The sequence below is a fragment of the Bufo bufo genome, chromosome 3 (assembly GCF_905171765.1).
Source record: "Bufo bufo chromosome 3, aBufBuf1.1, whole genome shotgun sequence".
NCBI classification, from domain to species: Eukaryota; Metazoa; Chordata; class Amphibia; order Anura; family Bufonidae; genus Bufo; species Bufo bufo.
In genome coordinates, this window is record NC_053391.1 from 694,301,767 (window position 1) to 694,315,154 (window position 13,388).

A 13,388-nucleotide genomic window follows, 5' to 3' on the forward strand; every position below is an offset into this window, starting at 1 on the left:
AACGGCGACTCCCTGAGTGACAACCAATATGTTTCTAGCTCTCGCGGCGGTTGTCACCCAGCTGTCCCAGAACCCTGAACTGCTCTACTGGGCAAATGAACTAGATCACCCAGCTTTCCCAGGCTCCTGAAAGGCAATATTGATGTATATCCTGGGAAAGCCATCCAATATGGCTGCCACTGCGCCTCTTAAAGGGGTTGTCACTCTGCTTTCCCAGGCTCCTGAAAGCATCGCCATCCTGCATCACTACACAGGTAATATGGTGGTATCTCCAAAGAGATCTTGGGAAAGCTGGGTTACATCCAATATGGCTGCCACTGCGCCTCTTAAAGGGGCTGTCACCCAGCTTTCCTAGGCAAGGCCAACTTTCAGAAATACATCCCTCCTCCAGTATCACTACACAGGTAATACTGTTTTCTGATATCATTTTCTGGAAAAGCTGGGTGATTGCCCTTGGCGACTTCTAATGGCGGCCACATTGGTAGTCACCCAGCAATACTGACGCTATCTGTGATCACCCGGCTCCTTCTCGCCATCTTTACCTCTCGGACGGGCAGATGTCTCCACTGCTTGGCACCAAGGACCCTCCAGAAAAACTGGCAGAAGCCGACCGTGGCGGCAGAGGGGGCTTCTCATCCTCCCCATCTGAAACACACGACAGGGGGGGCTGATAGGAAAAACTACTACTGAGCCAGAGTAACATCACCTTTTATACTCCAGTCACACCGAGTGCTGCATTTACATTCTGCCGACTGACTCTGTACATGTCAGGTGTGAAGAATACATCTCCCACAATGCATCACAGCAGGACGCGCGCGCACACCCTGAAGCAGCAGGGGCAACAGGGAAATGTGAGCTCTGCAGCCGCGGCAAATGCAGCTCTGGAGGGAACTGGAGTATGAGACATTAGGAAAGAGCTGAATTGGGAATGCAGCTTTGGATGTGACTGGAGTATACTATGCGATTTTAACAGCAGAATCGTGAATGCAGCTCTGGAAGTAACTAGAGTATATGGCACATTTAAACTCAGGATCAGCACAAGATAAGTAAGGTTCCCAACCATTAAAGAGAGACAGCAAGAATATGCAGCACCACAAGTCCCAGCGGTCCCAAGTAAAGGTAAACCCTGGATTTTTGGACTGACCGGAGTAGTCTCTGTCCTCCAGGACGTCCTTCTCCTTCTCCCGCTCCACAGGGTACAGCAGGGTGCACACCATCCCCTGATTTGGCTGCAGGTAGAGGGCGATCAGGTCAGCAAGCGTCTTGAAGCGCCGCACCTGGACTCCCAGAGACGTCTGTAGAAGGGGAGACACCAGTCATCCATACAGGAAGGAAACCACAGCATCCAGGCTGCTAACAGACCAGTGAATGCAGCTTTGGATGTGATTAGAGTATAACACATGAGACGGGATAGGATTTACAATTCGCAGCCGATCACACAGTCAGATAAAGTTGTGGCTGGGGCTGTAGGGGGCGCTCTGACATCACTTACATGACGGCACAGCAGCAACCAATCAGATTCCTGCTTTATCTCGAGACACCATTCACATTATGGAATAAACTGCAGCTTTCCAACGTCTGGACACTGTGTATGAGGCACACGGCGGAATGGAAACCGTCACCAAGTAGGTGAACAGCTGCTGATGGATCCTATGACGGTTCTACATCTACTCTAATTGTGGTTGATGCTCAATCACATATGTACGAGAGTTACCTGGAAACTGTCATCCAGCTGCTGTTGACGGATCTGCCGTTCCTATTAGTATATAATAGTGTAACTGATGATTACTAGACCCTGCACTGGTGGCAGCCTGGTGTTACTGAGGCTCCCGGCCGTCCGTCCGCTGGGATCTGATCTGTAAGGGGGACGGCAGGGCGAGGCGTGAGCGGGGGACGGCAGGGCGAGGCGTGAGCGGGGGACGGCAGGGCGAGGCGTGAGCGGGGGACGGCAGGGCGAGGCGTGAGCGGGGGACGGCAGGGCGAGGCGTGAGCGGGGGACGGCAGGGCGAGGCGTGAGCGGGGGACGGCAGGGCGAGGCGTGAGCGGGGGACGGCAGGGCGAGGCGTGAGCGGGGGACGGCAGGGCGAGGCGTGAGCGGGGGACGGCAGGGCGAGGCGTGAGCGGGGGACGGCAGGGCGAGGCGTGAGCGGGGGACGGCAGGGCGAGGCGTGAGCGGGGGACGGCGGGGCGAGCCGTGAGCGGGGGACAGCGGGGCGAGGCGTGAGCGGGGGACGGCGGGGCGAGGCGTGAGCGGGGGACGGCGGGGCGAGGCGTGAGCGGGTACGGTGGTGCGAGCGGATAATTTTAAGCTAATAAAAAACACAGGCACATTTATAAAGCTCGCCTGTTTTTGGCCGCACGTTAGACCGGAGTATTTATTCACTTTCTTTTGCAGAGGATTTATTAAAAGTCGCACAGTAATTTATAATTAGACTCGGCGTATCGCTATTAGTCTGCCCTCTGGTGGGTGTTTTTCAGTACAACAAGTTCATATTCACTTCGGCCTCTTTCACCTGAGTGTGACGGATTAGGTCCGGATGCGTTCAGTGAAACTCGCACCATTTTGCAAGCAAGTTCAGTCAGTTTTGTCTGCGATTGCGTTCAGTTTTTTCCTCGCGGGTGCAATCCGTTTTGATGCGTTTTTCACGCGCGTGATAAAAAAACTGAAGGTTTACAAACAACATCTCCTAGCAACCATCAGCATCACTTGCTTGCGGATGCAATGCGTTTTTCACTGAAGCCCCATTCACTTCTATGGGGCCAGGGCTGCGTGAAAAACGCAGAATATAGAACGTGCTGCGTTTTTCATGCAAAGCAGAACTGATGCGTGAAAAAAACCGCTCACGTACACAGACCCATTTGAAATGAATGGGTCCGGATTCAGTGCGGGTGCTGTTCGTTTAAGTCACGCATCGTACCCACGTGGAAAACTCGCTCGTGTGAAAGGGGCCTTAGGCCGGTCTCATCTCTTTATGCATGAGATAAGTCGCACGCATGTCTTCAGGAAAATGAGACTTTTAATGCAGAAAAAAAGTCGCTCTTCACCACTGAAAAAACACGAAGAAAAGTACGCCAGCCCCGTTTTTGCAACAAATTTAGGCGCACCTAAATAAATAGGTAGGAAAAAAGTTGCAAAAGTTAGAAAACTTCTGGATTAGTCTAAAAAAATCAAAATGGTCAAACGAGGTGCAAAAGCCTCAACAAGAGGCGCAATTTTAGTAGTAAATGCAACTAGAAAATACGATTAAAACAGCCGCAAAGACTTTAGTAAAAGTCCCCCGCGGTGCGGCTGATAGCGGAGAATGACAGATTGTGTATTTAATAACAGCAGAGAGTATCTGGCGCCATCATGGCAGGTGCTGAAAGAGACGCCGCCCCCCACCCCCCCATAGCTCTTATATTCGTGCTGTGCCCCCCTTTACAGGTGTCCCTGCCATATTCATGCACCCCCCACCGTACAAATGTTCCCCCGAGCTCTTATATTCATGCTGCCCCCCCCCAAAGCTCTTATATTCATGCTGCCCCCCCTGTACAGAAGCCCCCATAGCTCTTATATTCGTGCTGTGCCCCCCTTACAAGTGTCCCTGCCATATTCGTGCACCCCCCACCGTACAAATGTTCCCCCCAGCTCTTATATTCGTGCTTTGCCCCCCCCCATACCTGTTATATTCATGCTGTGCCCCCGTAAAAGATCTCTCCCCCTGCTCTTATTTTTATGCTGTGCCCACCGTACAGATGTCCCCCCAGCTGTTATATTCGTGTGTAATCCCCCCCCCACTCTTATATTCAGGCTGTGCCCCCCCCCCCCATACAGATGTCCCCGGGCTCTCATATTCGTGCTGTGCCCCTCCCCCGCTGTCGGAGGCTCCTGGGTACAGACACCTGTTTGTGCAGCAGTCCGTCCGTCTAGACCGATGCTGGGGACAGAACATTGCGGCGCTCACACAGCGCAGCTGTCACGGATCCTCCAGGCGTCCGGCCTCTGGACAATCAGAGTTAACCTGCAATGACCTGAGTGGCCCCTGGAGGACGCCGCGTCTCATTCACATATTACAGGCACAAGCCCCGGCCTGACTGCAGATCTAATAGCTGCACAACACGCGGAGCACCCTGTGATCTACGCAGACTAAGCCCCGCCCACTGCAACCACTGGGGCCCGCTCTGTTACCGGAGGGGTCCCCGCGCCGCGCTCTGTTACCGGAGGGGTCCCCGCGCCGCGCTCTGTTACCGGAGGGGTCCCCGCGCCGCGCTCTGTTACCGGAGGGGTCCCCGCGCCGCGCTCTGTTACCGGAGGGGTCCCCGCGCCGCGCTCTGTTACCGGAGGGGTCCCCGCGCCGCGCTCTGTTACAGGAGGGGTCCCCGCGCCGCGCTCTGTTACAGGAGGGGTCACCGCGCCGCGCTCTGTTACAGGAGGGGGCTCCCCGCCGCGCTCTGTTACAGGAGGGGTCCCCGCGCCGCGCTCTGTTACAGGAGGGGTCCCCGCGCCGCGCTCTGTTACAGGAGGGGTCCCCGCGCCGCGCTCTGTTACAGGAGGGGTCCCCGCGCCGCGCTCTGTTACAGGAGGGGTCCCCGTGCCGCGCTCTGTTACAGGAGGGGTCCCCGCGCCGCTCTATGAACTCCTAACCCCCACAATCCTGATGGCAAAGGTGTTGGTGGTGGGGAAATCACCCCGTATCACGGATACTTCCGGTTGTACCTACATGGTCAAAGTCCCGACATGACGTCACGGATTAGAACCCGCAGTGCGAAGAGGCAATATAGTGAACGGATCAGAACCTCCAGTTTGGCGGGCCGATCAGTCATTTACTATGAGCATTTCCTTCCCTGAGAGAAGTCACATGAGCCGCAACACGTGTGTGACGACCGCGGCCTGCACACCGCCTGCCAAGCACGAAGGGAACGTTATAAGGGGCGGTGGCAGTCGGACACTAAGTGCAGCAGCTGATATCTGTCACATAAGAGGTCTCTCATGATGGGGGTCGTCCAGTGATAGAAGAGGGGAGCAGAGAGGAGGTCTCCGGGGGACAGGCCCCGGCAGTAGACACAAGGTCCTGCGGTACCTGCACAGCCAGGTAGTCCTCCTCATCGGGCAGGATCCGGTAGGTGTGCACGTGCTTCTGGAACCTGCAGGGAGAGGAAACACATCGTTATTACAGGTCATAACCCGACAGACAGAAGTAACCTCCACGTAGAGATGACTGAGGGGAGCGCTGACCATGGAGGCAAGAGATCGCTGGGGGTCTTCGGAGGGTAGGTGCAGGAACTGTAGGGATCATTCTGGGGATTACCTGTTTTGGTGCAGTGTCTGAACAGATACCACTAGAATCTGCCGCGGGGGATAAACCGCGGGGGCAGCATCGAAAATTGAAAACCGCCACATGTACGTGAGGAATGACTATTATTGGGGTTCTCTGCAGGGATTATTATTATTATTGGGGTTCTCCGCAGGGATTCTTATCATTGGGGTTCTCTGCAGGGATTATTATTATTATTGGGGTTCTCCGCAGGGATTATTATTATTATTGGGGTTCTCCGCAGGGATTATTATTATTATTATTGGGGTTCTCCGCAGGGATTCTTATCATTGGGGTTCTCCGCAGGGATTCTTATCATTGGGGTTCTCCGCAGGGATTATTTTGAGAGGCCCCCTACTGGATCACTGCGGGGACTCCTGGCCAGACCCTGATGACACCTCACACGTTGGCTGCCACCCAGCTTTCCCAGAATGACAAATCTTTCCAGTCATGTATCAGTATGGGAGCGAGGGATGTGGTAGTGCCAAAGCGCTAACGGCGGCCATACTGGTTGTCACCCAGAGCTTCCAGTATAAGGTCATGGCTTACAGAATGCTTTCCCAGTACGACCATCTCCTTCCTTAGCGTGTGGTAGAACTGGGCAGATCTGCTGCTCAGGACTGTGGGAAAGCTGGGTGCCGCCTGGGTGTTCTGGTGAGGAGTGCGCTTCACCAGGAGAACAAAGGAGCAGCTGATGGAGGGTCACCTGGACGGGCGTGGCCCTGCAGCTGGTCTCCGATGAGGCTAGGACTTTCCAGTCCGCCCTGGTAGGCACCATGTCACCGCTCTGCCCTTGTGAGGACGCCCGTCTGCCAACAAACATGTTTTGGGTTCATTGTGCCAAACTGTACACAAACGACTGAGGCTGCAATACATGCCGCTCCACCTGCTGAGCGGAGGCATGAGGCACAGAGTCTCAAGAGCACATGACGATATGCTGCTCAAACGCAACCCTCGAGGCACGGAGCACCTCATGCCTCACTGAGGCGGAGGATTATTTAATGTCATAAAAAAATGGGGGTAAAAAGGCACCATTTCTGCCACTTTAAGAAGTGAAATGGCGCCAAAACCTTACACAGAAATCACACATAATCCAGAAAATCTGGAAGGAAGGGGGTGTGGAATGTGATCATCGTCGCCCTAAGGACGCAGAAAGTTCAAGAAAATTCTAAAAACTCCCCCGGAGAAGGGCGTCGCGCACACCTGTCCCTCGGGTCACATGACCAACGCTCCCCAGGGTATTTGCATATGGAAATGGGCCCCGGCCGTCAGTCCTCCAGTCTGCACAGACGGCGCGGATAAACCGTCAGGTCAGTGAAGCCCCAGCAAGGGTTGTCAGATATCGGTAACCACGCACTTGCCATTATGGAGTACAGAAAAGCAAGAAGACATCCAATATGGCGGCGATCACGGCTAGCACAGGTGCCGTCACCCAGCTTTAAAGGGGCGCTACAGGAAACCCTGGCTGCCCTCTTCCAGAAACTGGGCTGTAATACCACACATGATCTGGTCACAGGGGGGCGCTGCTCTCGCAATCTTGGTCAATCTCCCTGCTCGGGGCTATGGTCAGGCGCAGCATTTGAGGGATGATGTCTGGGGTATAATTAGGAGGCGACGAGCCTCGGGGATCAGCATACGGCTCCCAGGGGCCCCATGATAATCCTCCATTGTTATATAAGGGTGACCGTCGCACACAGTATTATTAAAACTGATGTCACCGCAACCGGCGGCGGCCAGAGAGTGTTTGTCATCAAGCAGCGCTGTGGGAGGATAAAGACGTGTACACACTAAACAAACCGCAAAGACAGGGGGTAGGGGGGGGAGGAATGGCGCAAACTGGAGCTGCGGCCTAAACAACCAATCACATGGTGGCAATGGTGGTTGCTATGCTATTGTATCAAAGCAACCAATCAGAGCTCAGCTTTCGCTTTCTTCCAGCAGGTTAGGCAATGAAAGCTGAGCTTTGTTTGGTTGCTATGTTTGGAAAATGAAAGCATCGTTCTGATTGGCTGCTGCAGGAGATGTCTTACAAAATGAAAGCTGAATGCCGAGTGGTTGCTATAGGAACCAATATAAAAGCTGACATCTGATTGGTTGCTATGGGCAGCACAGGCCTTTCTTCTACACGGACGTAATATGGCTGCATTTCATGTTATACCATATGAGTCTGCAGCGCCCCCATCATTTATAAGGAGCGTCACAACTTATGTCACAGACATGGCCGCCATTATATCATATACCATTATACCGTGACACGTCAGCTAATCTGAACCCCCCCGTAATGTAATAACCTTAGCTATAAATCATCAATCACTGCAAACATGGCAGACAGAACGTATCCCAGGCTGAGATACATAGTCTAAGCAGACAGTATCACACAGGATAGGATTAGATACACAGCTCAGCAGTCAGTATCACACAGGAGAGGATTAGATACACAGCTCAGCAGACAGTATCACACAGGATAGGATTAGATACACGGCTCAGCAGACAGTATCACACAGGATAGGATTAGATACACGGCTCAGCAGACAGTATCACACAGGATAGGATTAGATACACGGCTCAGCAGTCAGTATCACACAGGATAGGATTAGATACACGGCTCAGCAGACAGTATCACACAGGATAGGATTAGATACACGGCTCAGCAGACAGTATCACACAGGAGAGGATTAGATACACAGCTCAGCAGACAGTATCACACAGGAGAGGATTAGATACACGGCTCAGCAGACAGTATCACACAGGAGAGGATTAGATACACGGCTCAGCAGACAGTATCACACAGGATAGGATTAGATACACGGCTCAGCAGACAGTATCACACAGGATAGGATTAGATACACGGCTCAGCAGACAGTATCACACAGGATAGGATTAGATACACAGCTCAGCAGACAGTATCACACAGGATAGGATTAGATACACAGCTCAGCAGACAGTATCACACAGGATAGGATTAGATACACAGCTCAGAAGACAGTATCACACAGGATAGGATTAGATACACAGCTCAGCAGTCAGTATCACACAGGATAGGATTAGATACACAGCTCAGAAGACAGTATCACACAGGATAGGATTAGATACACCGCTCAGCAGACAGTATCACACAGGACAGGATTAGATACACAGCTCAGCAGATAGTATCACACAGGAGAGGATTAGATACACCGCTCAGCAGACAGTATCACACAGGACAGGATTAGATACACAGCTCAGCAGATAGTATCACACAGGAGAGGATTAGATACACAGCTCAGCAGTCAGTATCACACAGGATAGGATTAGATACACAGCTCAGCAGACAGTATCACACAGGAGAGGATTAGATACACGGCTCAGCAGATAGTATCACACAGGATAGGATTAGATACACGGCTAAGCAGACAGTATCACACAGGATAGGATTAGATACACGGCTCAGCAGACAGTATCACACAGGATAGGATTAGATACACAGCTCAGCAGACAGTATCACACAGGATAGGATTAGATACACAGCTCAGCAGACAGTATCACACAGGATAGGATTAGATACAAGGGCTCCCCAGATTGATTGGTTTGGGCCGAGTTCGGCGCTCTTGGCCGCAGGCTATATATATGTATCCGGGTGGCGGGTGTTTTGGGCGCAGCTGTTTTCTTGGCAGCAGCTGTTTCCTGGGCTCCTTACTGGTACGATGAGGCGTGACGCGGTGGAGGAGCCCCCCGCACAGGACAGGAATCCCCCGCAGTCATGGGGAGAAATGTGACCTGCACACACAGCAGCACGTATGACGGCGCCATTCATGTGTACGATCCGCTCCGGCTCTTGCAGTTTTTTGGTTTTTTCAGATTACTGTACAAACACTGCGCCTCACACAGGACAGCCGGAGTGCTCTGCGAGAGGCGCTTGAGCACACAAACCGTTACAGGGTGCCCTGAGGAGGCGCCGCCGCTCACTTGCCATAAGAACACCAGAGCGTTTAAAGATGGACATGGGCTGTAACCGCAGCGAGAGCGCAGCCCGCCACCGCCCCGCCAGGTACTGTACAGCCGACACTCCACGCCCTGAGGGCAAGCTTTTCTGGTTAATCAGCAGGGGATAGCGGACGAGGTGGCGGCGCCTCCGCCTCACCACATCCTCTTTCATGTGTTCACTGCCTAGAAGAAGGAAAACCGCGCTTCCCCGACTCCTCTGCAGTCGCTGAATGAAACTTACAGAAACGGCAGGAAGTAAATATGATGACATCACCGGAGCAATGAGGTCACTGTGACTGGAGGACGCTCAGAGAACATGGAGTGAGGTCACGAATCTCGGCTGCGGAAAGGACACTCATGGAGAATGTGCCCCTCCTCCACCGGCTGCTGCTACAGAGGGAAGGAGTTAGCTACTTCCTGCCTCACTGACAGTGAGGGGATGAGAGGAATCCTCCTGCCAGGGAGAGCTATGGGAGGGACGGCAAAGCTCAAAACGTTACCCACTGATAGACAAAGGGAGGCTAGAAGAGCAAATATGGCTGAAGATTGTGACCGCTCCTTCCAGCGACCGCCCGGGGGCAAGAGACTGCCCGCAGCGACCGCCCGGGGGCAAGAGACTGCCCGCAGCGACCGCCCGGGGGCAAGAGACTGCCCGCAGCGACCGCCCGGGGGCAAGAGACTGCCCGCAGCGACCGCCCGGGGGCAAGAGACTGCCCGCAGCGACCGCCCGGGGGCAAGAGACTGCCCGCAGCGACCGCCCGGGGGCAAGAGACTGCCCGCAGCGACCGCCCGGGGGCAAGAGACTGCCCGCAGCGACCGCCCTGGAGCAAGAGACTGCCCGCAGCGACCGCCCTGGAGCAAGAGACTGCCCACAGCGACCGCCCAGGAGCAAGAGACTGCCCACAGCGACCGCCCAGGAGCAAGAGACTGCCCACAGCGACCGCCCAGGAGCAAGAGACTGCCCACAGCGACCGCCCAGGAGCAAGAGACTGCCCACAGCGACCGCCCAGGAGCAAGAGACTGCCCACAGCGACCGCCCAGGAGCAAGAGACTGCCCACAGCGACCGCCAAAGAGCAAAAGACTGCACACAGCGCCTTACAATACACGGCCCAGCTGCTGCAGAACCTCACTGACCAACAACTGGGGGGAGGGGGGGAATCACTGCAGTCATCGAGGTCGGAATGAAAGAGAAAAGTGGTGTCTCGATAGTATTTACAGACCTCTCTGGGGGCGCCCCCTGAAGCGTCTGATCCCATGACTATAGTATATACCACGCGGCGCCGGTATATGCAGGAACTGCCGCACTCACCATCCGCCACCATCCTCGTACGACCGCGTTTATTACGGATTGTTTACCCTCTATATAAACACCAGCACTGTATAAACTTCTGTGACGTCACCTCCATTGTTCTGTGAGCGCCGTCACCTCCAACAACAAGAAATCCGACCGTTTCCGGGCAGCGAGGATCCTGCAGGGGAAGTGGGAACGACCCCCGGAGGACAGCAGGGCGTCCCTTACACCACAGGAGGGGAGGTTACGGCCCCCTCAACGATTAGAAGAGTGCGACAGCCCCCGACCCCAGGACACCCGAGGAATACAGCCCCCAAAACACTCAAAAAATAAGGCCCCCAAACCCCAGGGAAATACAGCCTCGTGACTCCAGGACACACGAGAAATACAGTCCCTATCGGCCTACCGGGGTCCTCGGGGGCAGGGATCGCCTACCGGGGTCTTCGGGGGCAGGGAGGGGCTATCAAATATGGCTGAGGAGCCGATGCCCACAGGAACACCCCACACCCAAGGTGATGTCCACCTGGTGCCTCTCCCCGACCTGAAACGACTGACGGCAGTAGCCTGTACTCAAGCACACAGACTGTGGCGTACTGTCCCTTTAAATGCCACTAGTGAATGCCCAGGTGGTTCCAGGAAGCGTCGGGCTGTAGGAGCGGTGCCCCGCTGGCGCCAGCCTCGGCTGTAATAAGCATCTCTTCCCGGACAGGATGACTCCGGGGTCACCGATGACACAGGACTCGTCCCCACACTGGGTCATGTGATCTCTGACAACTGCTGCTCAGCACATGCGGGGCTCATTTTAAAGGGCCAGAACCCTCCGGTCATTCCTCCCCATGTGCAGAGCGCCATCTACTGCTCTCTGTTATCAGCCGGGACAGGACGTCCTTCGCTTACAGGGAAATTATCTCCCGCTCTTAAAGGGGAACTGCACCAAAAAGTGAGATCCCAACTCCAGACGGAGCATCCATGGATCCATCACCGCCGCCTCCTTCTGAGCTCTCGACAACAGGATCTGACGGGCGAAGAGTTGTCAGGCTAAATCACTGAGCGCATACCGCAGGGACCGGCCATGTCTGTAGGACTCTCTAGGACCCAGGGTCGTCACCTGGGGCAGCGCTAAGGTCTGACAACTCTGCTCCCAGCCACTTCCTGCTGCCTCTTAAAGGTACAGTAACAAGTTTATCGCCAGATTCGTCGCTAATGGTTCAGGGAAAGGACCTCACTGGCCTGTGCATAAGTATTCACACCCCCCGAGCAGCATCTTTGTGAATGGCGCACACACAGGACGGATTGTCGCACGTATCATCTAGTGTTGAAAATATTTTAGCAATAAAACTGCAAGACCCCAACACCCGAACTAACGATCATGTGACTACAACAGTCATAGCGCCCTGCGGCGTACGTTATACGGATACGGGCCGCTCATCTCCAAGGTGACTTCTAACGGACTTATTGTTTACGGCACGAGAGGACTTACGCCGTATAGTACACCCTGAGGTGGCCGCCATGTTGGCATCTGTCATGCTTGTCCGTAGCGGTTACGATTCTCCAATGGCGTCACACTAGATTCACGCGATTTCGCATTTTTTTTAAAATACATTTTGCCTACAATTTTACCCTGGACCCAACATGGCGGCTGGAATAGCAGATAACAGAAAACGCGCAGTTTAAGACGCCATCTTTACGCCATTTCTCATACTCACAGGACGCAGAGGGCATAGGCCCCGGTGACGCTCTCGCTGTCTCGTACCAGGAAGCTGCCGTCTCTCCCGGCCTTGGCCAATGATTCCTCCGCAGCCGCCCGGCTCAGATCCCGGTGGTACCAGGGCAGCGCCATGTTCCCGTTGCCTGCTGCTGGCGCTCCGCTGCAGCTCGACGCCATGGCCAGAAGGTTTTTTAAAAAAATAAGTAATCCAGAAGTAAAATATAAAAATCCAAAAATATTTTTAAAAAAATAGTAATAAATCAGAAAAACAAAGTGAAAACAAATCACAGAGAAAACCGCAGAGTAGAGCAGCGGCGCCGCGCGGAGAGAAGCGGCAACAAGTTCCACAAAAAGTTACAAAGTATCAGGAAGAAACCAAACCGGGCGCGGGGGGAGTACGAGAAGGGGGGCCCCGGGATATCCTGCCCGCCGCGCGCCCCCCGTACCCGCATCACCCCCCGAGGTGACGGGAAGCGGCTGGTGCCCGGCAGGGAGGAGGGGGCGCTGTCCGGAGGCTGCGGTCACTGGGTGCCCGGGCACAGGGCGCGGGGCGGGCAGAGCGCGGAGACGGACGGAGCCCCCATCATGCGGCCACAAACCTCCTGCCTGAAAGAGGAAGCGACACAGCGGCCGCCTCCTCCCCGGACATCTGCGGAGCAGCACAGCGCCGCCAGGCGGCCACACTGCGCTACTGCACCCCGAGCTCTGCCCCGGCAATGTACTGACTGCTATATATACTGCTATATACTGACCTATATACTACTGACTGCTATATATACTGCTATATACTGACCTATATACTACTGACTGCTATATATACTGACCTATATACTGACCTATATACTACTGACTGCTATATACACCGCTGTCTACTGACCTATATACTACTGACGCTATATATACCACTATATACTGACTGCTATATATACCGCTATATACTGACCTATATACTACTGACTGCTATATACTGACCTATATACTACTATATACTGACCTATATACTACTGACTGCTATATATACCGCTATATACTGACCTATATACTACTGACTGCTATATACTGACCTATATACTACTGACTGCTATATACTGACCTATATACTACTGACTGCTATATATACCGCTATATACT

The 13,388-nt window shown here is 53.9% G+C and overlaps 1 protein-coding gene across 1 annotated transcript in view; it reads right to left on the reverse strand.

The window, feature by feature from the left end:
* The window catches only part of INPPL1 (inositol polyphosphate phosphatase like 1), a 32,027-nt gene extending 19,125 nt beyond the window's left edge, over window positions 1-12,902 (reverse strand). The window contains exons 1-4 of the mRNA XM_040426574.1: window positions 12,256-12,902; window positions 5,061-5,124; window positions 1,145-1,295; window positions 543-645 (exon numbers count right to left, since the gene is read on the reverse strand). Coding sequence (XP_040282508.1) covers window positions 543-645; window positions 1,145-1,295; window positions 5,061-5,124; window positions 12,256-12,434 — 497 coding nt within the window. The 5' untranslated portion in view covers window positions 12,435-12,902. The remainder of the gene's footprint in view (window positions 1-542; window positions 646-1,144; window positions 1,296-5,060; window positions 5,125-12,255) is intronic.
* Window positions 12,903-13,388: the final 486 nt, after the last annotated feature.